This window comes from Sebastes fasciatus, chromosome 21 (genome assembly GCF_043250625.1).
Source record: "Sebastes fasciatus isolate fSebFas1 chromosome 21, fSebFas1.pri, whole genome shotgun sequence".
In the NCBI taxonomy this organism is placed as follows: Eukaryota; Metazoa; Chordata; class Actinopteri; order Perciformes; family Sebastidae; genus Sebastes; species Sebastes fasciatus.
The window spans coordinates 10,595,626-10,613,032 of NC_133815.1; the positions used below are offsets into that span (position 1 = coordinate 10,595,626).

At 40.6% G+C, this 17,407-nt stretch overlaps 1 protein-coding gene across 1 annotated transcript; it reads right to left on the bottom strand.

The window, feature by feature from the left end:
• Positions 1-6,968: 6,968 nt before the first annotated feature.
• Positions 6,969-13,148, bottom strand: LOC141759448 (solute carrier family 22 member 13-like). Its single transcript, XM_074621518.1, has 10 exons — positions 12,720-13,148; positions 11,516-11,619; positions 11,151-11,305; positions 9,691-9,862; positions 9,466-9,586; positions 9,274-9,368; positions 8,195-8,409; positions 7,889-7,997; positions 7,570-7,764; positions 6,969-7,480 (listed from the first exon to the last, which is right to left on the bottom strand). Exons 1-10 carry the CDS (start codon positions 13,092-13,094, stop codon positions 7,408-7,410), a joined length of 1,614 nt encoding a protein of 537 aa, XP_074477619.1. The 5' UTR covers positions 13,095-13,148; the 3' UTR covers positions 6,969-7,407.
• Positions 13,149-17,407: the final 4,259 nt, after the last annotated feature.

The following is a 17,407-nucleotide window of genomic DNA, read 5'->3' on the forward strand; positions in this document are numbered from 1 at the left end:
CAGCAACTCCCTGTTACAAACATCAGAATTTCGCTCCACAGGTGACAGTCTTTGGAAGAAAAAAGCACAAGGATGCAGTTTGTGATCCGTGGCTGACTGCTGCGACAGTACTGCCCCCACTCCTGTGTCTGAAGCGTCGACCTCCACAATAAACTGAAGCGTAGAGTCAGGATGAGTGAGGACAGGAGCAGAAGTGAAACGTCTCTTTAACTCAACGAAAACAGACTCAGCGTCAGGTGTCCAAACAAAAGGCATGGTGGTAGAGGTGAGGCGAGTGAGAGGGGCAGCCACTCGACTATAGTCTCTGATGAACCTCCTGTAAAAGTTAGCGAAACTCAGGAAACGCTGAAGCTGTTTCCTGGCTGCAGGAGTTGGCCACTGTACCACTGCCTGGACCTTACTTGGTTCCGTCTTCACTTGCCCTTGCTCAATGATGTATCCCAGAAAATCCACTGATTCCACATGGAACTTACACTTTTCTGCCTTCACAAAGAGCTTGTTCTCCAATAGTCTCTGGAGTACTTGTTGCACATGTTGTGTGTGCTCCTCTAGAGATCGGGAAAAAAATCTAAATATCATCCAGGTAGACAAACACTGAATGATTAAGGAAATCCCGAAGGATGTCGTTCACCAAGGCTTGGAAAACAGCAGGGGCGTTAGTGAGTCCAAATGGCATAACCAAGTACTTAAAGTGACTAAGAGGGGTGTTAAACGCTGTCTTCCACTCATCTCCCTCACGGATACGAACCAGATGGTAGGCGTTTCTGAGGTCCAGCTTGGAGAAGATGGTGGCGCCATGCAGTGGTTCGAATGCGGAATTGATGAGTGGAAGCGGGTACTTGTTCTTCACAGTGATGCTGTTGAGTCCTCGATTGTCAATACAGGGGCGAAGAGACTTATCTTTCTTAGACACAAAGAAAAAAACAGCTCCCACTGGAGATGACGATGGTCTGATAATGCCTGCTGCCACGGAGTCCCGAATGTACTTCTCCATAGTCTCCCGCTCCGGGCAAGACAAGTTGAACAAGCGGCTGGAGGGAAGGGAAGCGCCTGGGAGAAGATCAATAGCACAATCATAAGGGCAGTGGGGGGGTAGAGAGAGAGCCCACTGCTTACTGAAAACCTCCGCTAAGATATGGTACACTGAGGGGACAGAGGACAGGTCTGGAGGATCAGACTCCTTCTCTAAGGGAAGGGCGCTATCTACTGGGGAAAGAGCAGACTGCAGGCAAAAAGAATGGCAAAAGGGGCTCCAACTCTTAAGACGACTCTCTGTCCAGTCTAAGTGAGGGTTGTGTAACTTTAACCATGGCTGACCTAAAACTAAAGGAAAATGTGGGGACTCAATGATGTGGAGCTGAATATCTTTGTGATGATTACCAGAAAGTACCAGGTGAAGGGGCTCAGTAATGTGGGTGATACTTGCCAGCGGTTTACCATTTAGTCCATGGGCCTTAAGGGGAACTGTAAGGGGTCTAATGATAATGCCAACCTGAGCAGCAAAGTTGGAGTCCACGAGGCAAGCAGCACCCCCAATAACCGGAAGCCTGCTTGACATATTCTCCTTCCAAAGTGTTGAATTACAGCCAAAGTACTCAGGTTTGCAGGAATTTCGACAAGACCAAAGATGAATTGTGTGAGGTAGATATTCAGGCCAAAACTGCCAACATTCAGGCTCAGTCCATAATACAGAACATTTGCTGAGAACCTAGTATCAGTTGGAGAGTTGGAAAGATATATTCAGTTATCCTGATACGTAAAAACAGGATTATTGTAGGTGTACTATTAACATTGTATTAAATATCATTGCTAAACATTATTCTTGTTTCTCATGTATAATGATTCACTTACTGAGAAAGACAGTGGCATAGACAATTATCTCAATTAAAGAAGACACACCAGTTAAAGCCCATGATGAGAGTACATTTTCTCGGTATCCGGAAGCTGTCCAACATGTTTCTTCTTTCGGATGTACCCTCCATCTCAAGCTAAACACGTAAAAAGTACGTTTTTGAAAATGTACATGTCATCAAGAGTGTAGCGAGATTGGTGCGTGCTACTCTGAGAAGCATTTTATCTCGTCTTGCATCTACTGGGAAGAGAAAAACACATTCTTCTGTCCGGGAAGATTTGGTCACTAACAGATGGGAAGGTTCGGAAGAAGGAACAATTTGTTTTGTTAAGGGGCCGTGAATCGTCCATCGAGCGTCAATTTTGACATTATCCAGGTAAGATAATAAAATTGTATTACTCTGGGAGAATCCTCTTCCCACTTAAATCAACAAGAATTGTTAACCCTTTCTGACTTCAAAGGAACATTGGTAACCCTTTCCCATTTACCAAATTAACCCCCCCTCCTCAACTATGAACAACCTCAACTATGAAGCTGCGATGGAGCGACATCCCCACCTAGTTTTCATCTGTGGTAATGTGCACATTGTATGTTGACCAATAATCCATTTTTTTAGAAGTCATCATGTGTTGGACTAAGTTTTGACGTCTTTGTTGTATAATCATTAATGGTATTGTAATACATTTTTAATGTTTTAATCAGTGATGATCAATAGATGTAATACCTTAAGTTTAAAGTTGTTGAGAATGAGTAATAACTTGAACTTAGAATTCAATTTTGATACTAATGTTTGATCAGAATATTAGTGGTTATATAGCTTTTTGATATGTGTCTGTTTCGTGCAAAGGAAGGAACTCTAAATTAGTGAGGAGGGAATTGTGATTTTGCTGTGTAACGGTTTTATTCAATAATGAATCGATGTGAATCTGAGAGGATTTCGACCTCTACCTCCTTGAGGGGGTTAAAGAAAAGGTGACACAGAGTCACCGACAGCAGATCGCTTCAGAAGTTTGCTCCAGTAGGAGGGGTTCTGGGGATCCTCTGAGATCTCTCAGAGAACTTCCTCCAAACCTCTCTGTTTAATACACACATTTCCATTAAGTGTTTATTTTCTACTTCATGTTAATTTTTCTTAGTCAAGTGACTTCTAAAGGACAGCATTTTTAAAGATCTTTTATTTATCTCGCGTGATTTAAATGACAAATGTTTGGCCGGCATTTCAAGGTTTATCCGCGAAATAAATTATGAATAAATATATTCTCAAAACTTTCAGAAGATCGTCTGACATCAAGTTTTTGTATTTCTCGACGAACTATCAGCCAATCAACTCAAAGATCCAACTTTCACTGTTATGGCAAGAAATTTAAAGACTTCCCAGCTTTGGTATCTGAGGGCCGGGTATTGAGGTCTCCTCTCCACTGAACCGACAGGAGGAGATCCGCACAGAAAGTGTGCAAAGAAAACAGCTTGGACCCACCAGAACCAACACCGCAATGGAAGTAAGAATTTTCCGTGGCTGACTTTGTTCAAGAGTTGTTTGTCAGGCGTATTTTCTAAATCTTTTAATCTTCCAAATTACTAATTGCAACTTTTATAGCTTCTAGAGAGAATAATCATACAATTCCAATCAGTTGCTTGTGTCATTGGATTTTCATTTCATTCATCCATTAATTACCAGTGTTAATTATTGTATATTCATCACTTAATTTATTCAATTATCACGATTTATGGTAAATAAATGTTTTACTTTATCATTACGTCGTGGTCTGTGTGTGTATTTCAGAGCAGAGCTTGGATCAATGAATTCAGAATTTACACTTCAGATTTGAGACTGATCAATGATCAATACTAATATTAAAAAATAATTTCCTCTGTTTTCTATAAAAAAAAAAGGTGGTGCCCCTTTTCTAATTTACGAGTGTTAATATTTAATTACATGTAGAGCGGTTGAAGGCTACAGGAGGATGGTGTGTTTGAAAGTGTGTTTGATGCAGATCACCTTGTCTAGCAGATCTACCGAGACCGTCCTCCCGTTCACCCTGGCTACCCTCCGGAGCTCCCTTTGTGCCTCCTCCTTCCTGTCCTGGGTCATCAGCCAGCGAGCTAACTCTGGGAAAAACCTATTGGAGCACATGTTCAATATCACAAACTATGATTTAGATGTTATAATTAAAATCTCTCTGTTTTTGGCGAGTAGCACTTTATGAACTTGTCAAAGTGTGCTGGCCAGTAAAAGATTTCCACGACAAGGAGAAGAGGGCTGAAGAGCACCAGCTGCAGGATTCTCCAGTTGTTGATTAAATAGGCAATGCCAGCCAATAAGATCAGTCCAACAGGAATGAACAATACGATGACCATTGAACAAAGAGCAGCCTTAGAAGGATCAGTCCACTCCATAGCTGTAAGGCAGATGAGGATTGCACATATTGAGTTATATTATTTCAGTGGTAACAACAACTTTCAGTAGTCCAATTTTTGCCACTTCAACTACTTCATACAATCTGAGTGTCCATAGACACAGACAAACACTGTACCTACCCATTACAGATGTGTTCATTATAATGACACATGCTGAAGTCCCACAGAAAAAGTTTAAGACCATGTAAACATACTGTAGATGTTTGGTGAGAAAGCAGCACCCACATCCAACAATAGTAGGAGAAAGAGGGAGAGTAGGATTGCAAAGCGTCGACCAAACCTACAAAAACAGGAGAAACAACAATTGCTTTGTTCTAAAGGACACAAAGTAAATCGATATACTGTTTATCTTACACTGTTTGCTTGTTATAGAATTGGTTTCATTTTTGGGTAGATGTCCATTTGAGGGTTTGTGTACAGAAGTTACCTTTTATTTTTTTGCCATGTCTTAAACTGACTTTTTGTTAAAAGTAAAACTTTAAGGTCTTGATTTCACAGCTTTATATTTCAACTCTGAGGAGACCTTTCTTTAAGTTGGTGATATGCACTTTGGGGGGATAAATAAATGATAAAGGGGATAATAAAGTGTCCTCTTGGTTGCCCATCCAGTAGAGGAAACGTGATAATGTGCCCTCTAGGGTGCCCTTCCAGTTGAAAAAACGGGATAAAGTGCCTTATAGGCTGCCCGTCTCGTGGAGAAAACATGATGAAGTGCCCTCTAGGGTGCGCTTTCAGTGGAGAAAACAAGATGCAGTGGTCTCCAGGAGGACATTAAAATGGAGAAAACATGATGCAGTTCCACATAGGCTGCCCTACATGCTAGAAAACGTTCTGCATGCTGGCAACGACTACTCTGAAACCAAAATCTCCTTATGTCTTACAAAGAATAAGAACTAACATTTACATTGGACAGGAAGTGAGAGTGAATGCATTATCCGTACCTGTCAGAAATTGTCCCAAACACCAGCAATCCAACCAGAGCACCTGCCATGTAGATGGACTGTGATGCCTCAATCAAGCCACTCTTGTCACACACCAGATCAAACTGAAAAGACAAAAGGATTGTGAAAGGAGGAGAATGGACAGGAATGGATCAAAGAAAGAAAGCAAGGCCATAGTAAGTAATTATACACAAAACTTAGGGACTGTGTGAGCAACAATTTGGACACTGAGGGTCTAGAGTCTAGCATCATTTCCTAAGGTGTGTGCTTGCTTACCTCTGTCACAATGCTGGAAGCACCTATGGGTGCCTCATAGTCCCATCCATCTATGCATTCAGTTGTAGTGTTAATCCCATACGCTTTAATGGTCTCCAAATCCAAATCAACAGGTGTGAACATTTTACAGCTTTTAAAACTTCCATCCTTTACTGGGAGGGTGAGATTTCTTTGTCTCTCATCTGTCAGGTTTGGCCCACGCTCCAAAATCCAGTCAGTATTGCAGTGATGTGGAAATCTCATTCCTGTTAACACCTGACCAATCACGTCGAAAGCTACAAACATGCTGGGGATGCATAATGCAGCAACTAACCGTTTCTGAAACAAACCAAACTCCCCAATCTCCTTTAGGATCTGCCCGAAGTTGCTCATATTGAAATGCGGCTGAATTTGCAGAGGTTCTTCATCAAAGTGCAGTGTGGGAGATGAATGTGCTGAGCTTTGAATGCTATCAATGTACAAGGTTAATCCACTGCATCTACTAATTAATATTTAACCCATATCAATGTGATATGGTGCTGGATATAGCTCTAACTTTTTAGGAGGGAGCAACAGTTGTCAAGCCTCCAACAACTGTAAAAGTCCGTCCCGACAAAATATAAAAATGAGCAATAACACAGATAAGGACGACACATAACTCTACATACCTCAACTTAAAGTAATTTCTGTAGACAAATGCACTCAGACTACCAACACTAACATATATTTGGTATAGCACCTAAAACAGGAGTCTGGTAGAGTCAAAAGTCAGAGAGCAAAAATGTGTTTCAAGTTTAATCTTGAAAGCATTGATTGAGATCAGATAACACAAACACTGCGTAATAAGCAAACATACAGTATATGTCTACATATATAGGCTTGGCTGTTGTAGTGTTTTTATACCTACATGTTATGATAGCAAGATCTATCTATGTTTTACTTTGTTCATTTTAATCAAATGATCAGGTTTTATGCAGTGGTTTATATCGTATAGCTGTTTGGTACCATTCTGTAGCGGATACAGCACTACTGTCAAATATGGAAGAATTAATTATGTGAAGCGAGTCAACTAGTATTAATCCTGCAAAAGAAGTTTAAATGAAAGAATCAATATAGTTTATGACATGGGAGGAGTGCTTTTTCCTGCCAACTAAATGCTGTGCCCGTACCTCAGAAGATCAGAATCAAGGAGAAGTCAGAATTTGGCTATAATACCTATGTATAGATTATAGTCATTTAACCAAAAAAACTTGTTTTATAATTTACAAACAAAACGTGATTCAGTTGAAGCTTTACATTTAGGTAACTGCACACCGACGAATCCCTGTTACGATACAGCTGAAAGCAAACAGTTTATTGGTCCCCTGTTTCTAACCTGTAACGTGTACCAGGTAACAAAAGGATCTTGGGTGTAGATATTCATAGTTTCCTCCTAAACGCAAATTTGTTACCCGCGTATCCGTTTTTAAGTTTCAAACTTTCAACAAAGACAATTACTCAGCTCGGGTCAATTCAACTTTATTTATGTAGCACTTTTAACACAATACGGTTAATAAAAAAAAAGCTTTAAAAAAAGAATTAAAATGTTCATCAGTATATACTGTACATGCAGAAAACAAACATCTGCACACATACAGTTTCAGACAAACAGCAATAAATGTGAAGTCAGGCATGCCCTTTCGGACTTGGTTGACTGTCAGGTGCCGAACTCTGTTCTGATCAAGGACCCTATATACTATATATATATATATAAACAGATTGTAACAACAATAAACAATAAAACAATAAAATCATGTTTAATAATTTACCAGTTCAACGTGGTTCCATTGATGCTTTGTATTTAGGTAACTTCCTTCTGATAAATCCTTGTTCCCAGTTATCGGTTGAGGAAACAATTTTTCTGATGTAAAAAAATTGTGAAAACATTTACGTCCATACAAATTACAATTTTGTACTCTTCCCTGATATTTCCTCTTTAGTGAAGCATCGTATCTCAGTCCCATTCTCAGATTTCCTGTAATTAAAAACGAAAAGATAATTTATATAGAATTGCTTTGAGTTTCTTGTTAGCGAAATAAGTTGTGAAAGGATTCATCAACTCACATGAGTTCAGCGTGGTCCTGAAGTTCAACATTGAGGGTTTCAGGCAGTAGCAAACAGAGACCTCCAGCAGCAATAGGTACGATGCCGTATATCAGCATGGGGATGGTGTAATGGTAGACGTCAAGGAGTCTGATCAGCGGAGCGAGGATGCCCGCCACACGAGCACACACGGAGTTTAGACCTACACCATTCTGCCTACCAGTATACAGTAGACAACAGACTTATCAGCAATCTCATAGCATGTAACAATAGCAAAAATGTCATTTTCTGCCAACATACTGTAAAGTATAATAACAGATTGTATGTTTTACCTCCTTACCTTAGAGTGGTAGGGTATAGTTCTGCAGTATAAACATAGACTATGGAGAAACTGGCAGTGGCGGCAAATTTTCCCAGTATGGCTATGACTGTTACCACCACAGGAAGGTCTGATGAACAAATAATAAATCAGACAAAAACACATTTGTGACACATACATTATGTGAATGGATGTAGCAAGGATCACAGGGCATGGAATACTGCTTTTCTTAAAATGTTACTTTTTGATGGGATTTGTCCTTGTACTCAAGAGGTAAATGTTTAACAAACAAACAAAACAAACAAACAAACAACAATAACAAATTACCTTTTGGAATAACAAGTGTCCCAAGACAAGCAACGCCTCCAAACAACAGGACCCCTGCTAGACATATTTTCCTCCCAAATTGCTGGATAAGAGGCAAACTTCCCAGACGTGCAGGAAATTCTACTGCGCCAAAGATAAACTGTGTGAGGTAGATATCCAGGCCAAAATTGCCAACATTCAGGCTCAGTCCGTAGTACACCAGACTTGTTCCAAACCTATTAACAGAGTGGAAGAGATATCTTCAGTGCAACTATAAGGTCAGAGATATACTAGCTTTTTAACCACGCGTTCACGTAGACAACCGGCTGTGTCGTGAACAGAATTGTTCACATGCTTGCCTATGTACTTGTCTGTTACTGGAGCATTCCACCAGTAACTCATTCCGTATAGAATATCCGGACTTGCATGTAAACAATAATCATGGCGACACTCGTGGAGGTTACTGTATTGTTAGTTCTGAGATCACGGCAGAATAAGCGGCAGCGGCGCCATCGTAGATCATCATAAAGAGAACAGGCTCCTGTTCATTCCTATGAAAGTTGCTCAGAGGCGCATGAAGCCAAAATTGCTCAACTACCGAGTTATAAAGTACCCAGATCTTCCGCATCCATTGGGCCCATAAAGCAAGCGCTGTAGTTTCCTTTAACCACGCCTCCCACTTGGACACATTCACATGAACGGAGGAAGGAAAATAACTCTGGATTTGGCTATTGGTACATTTTACAACTTTTAGGACCTAATGATTTATATAAGGACTAAGTGTTCTTACTGGGGAATTGATTTACCTAAAAAAAAATTATCCATTATTTGATTCATCACAGAGTCTGTAATCTCTAAGACAACTAGCAACTCTCAATATTTTAGAAGAATTGTATTCACACTCTTCATGTACACATTGCATCTTGCGTACACGTAGCGTTCATTTCTGAGGATGTGCACAACCAACGCTCCAAACGGACACAGGATATGCCAATCAGCCATCATGTGCACGTGAACCTGTAGATAAAAGCAAGTATTTCTCTTTCTTAAAGGTATAGCTGTAGATGTGGCAGCAAGTTGTGGTTGAAATGAATACTCACCACACGTAGCTCATTATCAATGCACGTTTTCTCAGATAAGATATCCTGAAGATGTCCAACATGCTTCCTCTTTTGGATGTACCCTCAGCATCCAGCTAAACAATGCAGGTGTAATTTTTCAAGTTAGTGTAAATGTATTTCAGAGCATTATTGTGTTTGATTTGGGTTGAAAGTGTGTTTGATGCAGCTCACATTATCTAGCAGATCTTCCGGGACCGTCCTCCCGTTCACCTTGGCTGCCCTCCGGATCTCTTTTATGGCCTCCTCCTTCCTGCCCTGGGTGATGAGCCAGCGAGCTGACTCTGGAAGAATCCTAATTGGCATACAGGTAGATCACAAACTATATCATACACTTTTTCTATAGCTAAAATGGAGATCAGCATCTAAAGCATTAAGTGGTCTGAGAGGCTTGCTGACCAGTAAAAGATTCCCAGGACAACGACAAGAGGGCTGAAGAGCACAATCTGCAGGATCCTCCAGTTGTGGATCAAATAGGCAATGCCAGACAACAGCATCAGTCCAAGAGGGAAGGAAGTGTGGCAGATAATGGTGCAGAAAGCAAACTTGGAGGAATCACTCCACTCTCCACCTTCAAAGCAATAATGCAGACATAAATAGCATAATTTATGCCATACCATGAAGTTAGCTGTATAGAAAGTTTGCATGTAACTTCATACTTACAGCTGTTTACATTTTTCCTACTAATTTAATTTTGACAACATTTAGTTAAATGTACAGTAGTATGCTTCTGTAATGCAAAGTGAGCCAACTACAGCAAGTCAAAGCATCAATCCTCAGTGGCTTTCATTTGGATTTTACAAATAACAACCTCTGCATGCACCTTGTAAAACAGACGCACTTTGGGTAACACATTTTACAGGTCCGCAAATTTCATGGTAATTAGGTGATAATTAGCAAGTAACCAGTTTGAAATTTCTGTGGAATTACTGCCAAATTACCCCAATATGTACCTCAAAATTTATAAAAAAATACTTTATTAAAAACATTATTTAATAATGACATGCTAAAATTGCATATAATCATTAAAATAGGGCCATTAGGCTTGAGAAGCGGCTGTGCGCTGCTCTTCATCGGAGGTGGAAAACCAAAACTAATAGAAGACACTTCTGATCAGGCACAAATCTCACAATTGTGTGACTCATGGTCTACACAAATGTGGCCTGGTAGCTAATGTCATGATTCAGGGAGTTTTTTAAGACATTTCAAAGAAGTTATTTGCTAATTATGATCTATTTATCAGCAGACATGGAAATAAAGCATATCAATTAACTTTGTATTCTTTTCCTGGAAATATATTAAATAAATGATCAGCTATTGGGAAATAGCGGAATATAATTATTAAATAATGTTTATAATAAAGTAATTTCCATTACATACATTTTGAGGTAAATACTGTATTGGGGTAGTTTGGCAGTAATTCCAAAGAAATTTCAAATAGGTTACTTGCTAATTATTACCATGAAATTTAAGGACCTGTAAAAAGAAGTGTTACCGCACTTTGTGTTGCTGATTATAAAGTAAACTGCTAAAAAGAATTGTGTTTTCTTCCCTCTGTGGGGCTGCAACAAGACAGCAAACCACAGCCTAACTTAACACAAAATGTGATGTTATTTGTCAAATTAAAATGAAAGTCAGTTGACTTGTAGTTTGTGATGGGTTTCAGCTGAGAATGTCAACACGTACATTATGATCAGGCCCTTGATGTTTTTAAACTCAAACTCAATCAACTGCATTAACCCTAGCCATTTCCTTTTCAAAGTTTGTGTTAGTGCCTGTCTCACTCAAATCTATCAATCGCTTAAAGATGCTATGTGTAGAATTTCTTCCTGAAGAACAAATGAAGATGTTTAACCTACCTATCACAAATGCATTAACAAGAATGCCTGAAACGGAGAAGCCACTTAAAAATTTCAGAAGCACATAAACATAGACGTTGGGTGAGAAACCAGCGCCGACACCAAACAACAGCAGGAGAAGGAGTGACAGCAAGACCACAAAGCGTCGACCGAACCTAAAACGAGAAGAGAAGAGCATTGGTGCTTGAGTTTTGTTTGGAGATGTATATAAATCTTTCCTTCCCATAAGACATGATACACTGCATGTATAAATCTTTAAATTGTTAAAATGAACTTCTATTGATGCTCAGTTGATGTAAAAGTAAAAAGCAACCAGTTCAGAATCACAAGTATCAAGCACAATAAAGGAGGGAGTGAATGTGCACCTGTCAGCCATCTGCCCCAACACCAGCGCTCCAATCAGAAGACCGAACATGTAGATGGACTGTGAAGCCTGAATCAAACTGCTCCTGTCACACACCAGGTTGAACTGATAACAGGAAGGATGGTGAAAGGAGAAGACAACAAAAACACCTAACTAAGAACAACTTTTTAAGAACTGAAAATGCAATTTCAGTTGTGTCGACAAATCTCAACAAAGTGTTGTGAGCCTGTTCTACTGCTAATGTTGTGCTGCTATTGAATGGATGTAAATCATTCCAATTAGTTGTAATTGTAGTATTGAAAACTTAATGTTATTAAGTTTTAAAATGTGTTGTTTCCACTTGTGTATCATTTTATGTTGTGATTTTTATCAATATGTTAAACAAACCAACCTATTGCTGACCAGCAGCATTGCCAGATGGGAAACTATCGTACCAGAGGCTTCAAATGATCATATTTTGAGTAATAACCATGAGAACAAATAGGCGTAAATGTATAGTTTTACATGTATTTAAACCCTTTTTTTTTTTTACACATGCTCACAAATTTACTAACTTTGTTTTTTTCATTGTTGTTTTTTAAGCAAGCTGACATAGCCATGATGCATGGAAGAGGGTATGTGTCCATAAGTCTGACCATTTTTAGAGATAGACTATTACCAAATTAAATTACAAGATAGCCCGACTGGAAGCCTTTTCATATTCAGCATGAAAACATTTAAGGCCATAAGCTAAGCTAATTAAATAAATAACTGGGCTTACTGGTGCATTCAACGCTATCTCTCACGCAAACTCTCTTCAAATAAGCGTTGAGTAGCCATGCTCACGAGTCATATTCTTCAACATCATAGCCTACACCAAGCGTGATTGGCTGGAAAAAAGGTCATGAGAAGAGATTCCTAAACAACGTACAAATTCATTCAGAAATTAATTAAATTGAGACAGCACAGACTAAAACCAACTTGTAAGCGTCACAAAATGGTCAAATTATCATATATTTTGGCACTTTTGGTCGTTATTGATGGTAAAGAGAGCAAAATTATCGTACAAATATGATAATTATCGTACATCTGGCAACATTGCTGACCAGCAGCAAGGACCAGAACTGCTGCCACAATAGTTAACAGTAAAAAACTGACATAAACCGCAATAAGTAAGAATGGATAAGTTAGTGTGTTCTGTGGGAGTATAAACAACTATCTCTTACCTCTGTAACAATGCTGGAGGCACCTTTGGGTGCCTCAAAATCTGATCCGTTTATGCATCCAGTTGTAGTGTTAATCCTATACGCTTCAATTGTTTCCAAACCCCAATCCACAGGTGTGAACATTTCACAGCTTTCATACTTCCCAGCCTGGTTCACCGGGAGGGTGAGATTTTTTTGTTTCTCATCTGTCAGGTTTGGCCCACGCTCCAAGATCCAGTCAGTGTTACAGTGATGTGGGTAGTTCATGCCCGTAAACACCTGACCAATCACATCAAAAGCTATAAACATAGTGGGGATGCATAATACAGCCACTAAACGTTTCTGAAACAAACCAAACTCCCCGATCTCCTTCAGAATCTGCCCGAAGTTGCTCATATTGGTATCTGGATGTTCTCAGAGTGCAGCGTGGGACAGCACAGCTTTTATCAGTGTCTAGCCACCAACAGTCAGCTAGACTCTTGTCACACAAGTTAATGTTTAAACTGACAATCACTGTCAAGTTATGACCTGCTTAGTTGCTACCACACAGACTAAGTATAATAGTATCATATGTGACCTCAGGATCCCTTAAACTGAAGTCCAGCTGCTGTGCAGCTTATCGTCATCAGCTCTTGATTTTGGGCTCAAACAGTCTTATCAGGAACACTCTTTAAAGTCTGAGTTCACATTTGGCCACAATCTACAAACAAGCAGCTCCTCTCTCTGATTGGTCACAAACATTTGGTGATTTCCCAAAACAAATAAAACTAAAGCTGCAAGCAGCGATGATTGGGCCCTCGCACCTTCGCGCACGTCGGGGTATACTTGCAGGACGACGATCGACGCAGCCCTACATTTCTGTGACCATCTGACACTGCACGCACAAGTTAGACGTTATTTCCTGCATGGATTGAGTGGCACAGGAAATGATGGATTGCAAATTTTTCACCACTTCCTGTATACACCATGTGGCGCCAGAGAACACGCGTTAAAAATGCATTATGTTGCTCTATATCAAGTGTAGATCACAAAATGTAAATTTCATGTAAATCAGATGATGTTTGTCACATAGGGCTGTCTTCCTGTTGCCAGTAGGTGGCGCTATCACTATGAACCAATATTGCCATTTAGATGTCCTCAGGCTTGAACTGCTATGAAGTAGGTCAAGTTTGGGGCAGATTTGACCAAGTACCGTCAACAGTTACAACAGTTTGTCGTTTAATCACGATTTATGTAAATTCTCCGCCACGCCACGTCAACACCGTTTCGCGAAAAACTCACAATTTGAGCAACTTTTCATCACAAAGGCCTTTAGGTCGTAATGACCAAATCTGAAGTTCATCGGGTTAAATCTGTAGGAAGTTTTGTCAGGGACGCTATTGAGCCCACTTGCCACACCCAAGCACAAAAACCATATCTATGCTGTCCTCACTCAAAGTTGTTGCAGGCAACGTGTTTTTCAGCTATACAGCCAGCTCAACAATATATTCTCCAGCATTGCATTCTCCAAGGAACAGACGAGTTGTTGTATTTGGCAGGATTTAATGGAGGAAAATATGTAATTTTGTAAAACTGAAAAAGAGCACAAAATACAAACATCAGATAAGTGTGCTTGTAAGTACTAAATAATATTTCTAATACATCAATAGAGAAAAGATCACTAGCATAACTAACAGGTGCATAAAAGTATGTTTACACAAGAACCAATGCTTTAAACATCTATGTAGTTGACAACAAACTAACCATCAAAATACTTTACTCAACCTAAGAAATGGTGACATAAACATGTTCACATAACTGATAATAGTGAATAACTTACAGATGAAGCCGGTTTTGTGGATTTATGGCACAGGATTAATAAGATTATACACAGATGATTCCCTGAGCAAAAAGGAGCTACCTGAACACCACTTCCTGTTATTCTTTGTTTACAATGACCTCACTTCCTCTTCAGTACAGCTATTTGCAGACGCCACTAGGGGGTGCCAAAGGACAGACAAAGGGAACACTTTACACTGGTTCCAATACACTCCCCGCCTGGCATTTTAAGAAATATGCCACTTTAAACACATTAACCCACAGTCTTTTCTAATCTGAGTCTGTACAGGAGAAAGCTGCCACGTCCCCAAAGTTATGACTGCAGTCTCACAGTGAGTTCATCAGGCTATCGCTCAGCGACAGTTTCCTATCTCTGGTTTTAAGCTGTGGACTGTGCGACACGACGTTCCCATGATGTCACCTGACTCAGCTGCTCTGTTATTGACCTTCATGCTGAAGAGGCTGGTGAGTCAGGAGAACCTGTCGAGGTTTACTTGTCCTCCTGGGAGAAAAGCAGCACCACCTCAGAAATGGGTCTGGAGAATATCTTGACTGTCTGATTTCTTGTCACTTTGACTTCCACCTTTCTTACCAGTCCATCTTTACTGGGAATGACCTTCACAATTATTCCCATTGGCCACTGATTTCTTTTTGTCTGACTGTCCTTCATGAGAACTATGTCTCCTTCTTTGAGATTGGGTTTCTGTGATTGCCACTTCTGCCGACTTTGAAGTGTGCTTAAATATTCTTGCCGCCACCTAGCCCAGAATGTCTCTGCCAAAGCTTGGACCCTCTTCCACTGGTTCTTGAGCAAATCTCTTTTTGAAAACTCACTGACTGGACAAAGAGATGTGCCCGTTTTCTGTGTCAGCAGCATGGCAGGAGTTAGAATGAGGGGAGCCTCTGGGTCGGTGGATACAGGGATTAACGGCCTGGCATTCACAATGGCACTGACCTCTGCCATAAAGGTGATTAGGACTTCATGCGTTAGCTTTAAAGGTCCAACTTGTAGGAGCATGGCATCTAGAATTCTCCGTGCGACTCCAATCATGCGCTCCCAAGCGCCACCCATATGAGAGGAGTGTGGAGGGTTGAAAACCCAGGTGCATTTTTGTTGAAGGAGGTAGTCTTCTACGCTTGAATCACTGAGACATTTTGAATCCATTTTCAGCTCCTTGAATGCTCCAATAAAATTGGTCCCACAGTCTGATCGCAGATGTTTTGTATGGCCTCTGATGTTAGGGAGACATCTCCGTGGGTGGCGAAAAGGGAGAGGAGCAACCCACCTATTTGTGTCATCTTGGAAGATCTCCCGTTCCATGATCTGAAGGAAGGTTAGATCCTCAATGGAGTGGGCCAGCAGGTTGTCATTCTCTGTTGTACAGAAAACCATTTTTCCCAGATTATCCTTGTTTGATACCAACGATGCACTTTGTGTGGGTTTGTGTAGGAGAGGATTCTTGCTATTACCTTCGATACTATAGATTTCTTTCACTCGTATCTGATTCTCACACGGAGTAAGGCAAGTTGGTCTTCCATTGTCAAGGATGCAGGTCTTCATGGCACTCACTGTGTTTGTCTTGTGAACACCTCCTATGCATACATCCCCTATGATGACCCAGCCGAGGTCTAGCTTTTGTGCATATGGTGCATAGTGAGGGCCATTGTGCTGTTTACGAACCTTATGGGCCCTAATAATGTCTCTTCCCAAAAGCAGCAGGATGTCGGCAGCTGGATCGAGATTTGGGATTTCACTCGCTACCTGTCTTAGGTGATGGTGGTGGTATGCGGCTTCAGGCGTCGGGATCTCTGATCTATTGTTTGGGATTTCATTACACTCGGTGAGTATAGGTAATGGCATGTTAATTTTTCCATCTGTAGATTCTACTGTGAATCCATGGGCTTTCCTGCCAGCTGTTTCCATCATCCCTGCACAGGTTTTGAGTGTGTATGGCACTGCAGCTCCCTTGATGCTGAACATGTCAAAAAACTCTGATCTAGCCAATGACACGTTGCTCTGTTCATCCAAAATGGCATACATTTTTCTCTGTAGCTTACGATGACCATTGGGGTACACGTTCACGAGGCAGATCTTTGAGCAAGATTTGCCTTTGAAGTCCTCACCACATACCTCGGTACACCTCGATGTGACATCTGGCTGCCCTGTGTCCTCTCTCTCCCCGCCATTATCTGATGAAGGGAAAAAACCTGGCTGTGACGGCGGAGCAGGACCACGGTGAAAAGCAGCAAGATGTCTATCGCTGTCACACTCCGTACATTTGATGGGGATTTCACAGTATTTTGCTTGGTGAACAGTAGAAGCACAGCAGCGAAAGCATATATTGTTCTCTTTTAGGAATTTCTTTCTATCATCAAAGCTCATTTTCCTGAACCCTCTGCATTTCTTCAGTGAGTGAGGTTTGTTATGCATTGGGCACAGTCTGTCAGGATTTTCTATTTTGGACGCTGTATCTGATGATGATATGCTTGTTTTATGTACAGAGACAGGTTTCATTTGACCAAACTTCTCTTTCTTGTAGGAGGTTGTAGAGAGACTGGGCAGGTTAAAGCTGGGATCATTTTTCTCTTCAGCTTCCCTGCAGATGAACTCTTTAAAGTACCAGAAAGGAGGAAAGGCAACACCATGTTCTCGCTTGTATTTGCATCCTTGAGACATCCATTTGTCTTGGAGATACAAAGGCAGCTTCTCTACAATGGGCTGCACTCCTCTTGCTGTGTCAAGATAAGCTAGCCCTGGTAAGTACCCATCGTTTTTGGCAACATCCAGTTCTATTAATAGGTCTGCCAGCTCTTGAAGTGTTTGATTGTCTCTGTTTTGGATCTTGGGGAAGTTCTCTATTTTACTAAATGGAGCTCTCTCTATTACTTCT

Coding starts and splice junctions, on each gene's coding strand:
- LOC141759448 (XM_074621518.1), bottom strand. CDS start 13,094: ATGAGCAACTTCGGGCAGATTCTGAAGGAGATCGGGGAGTTTGGTTTG. Junction 9,587..9,690: donor GTCCTGGGAATCTTTTACTG/GTCAGCAAGCCT, acceptor TATGCCAATTAG/GATTCTTCCAGAGTCAGCTC. Junction 7,765..7,888: donor CTATACCCTACCACTCTAAG/GTAAGGAGGTAA, acceptor GTATACTGGTAG/GCAGAATGGTGTAGGTCTAA.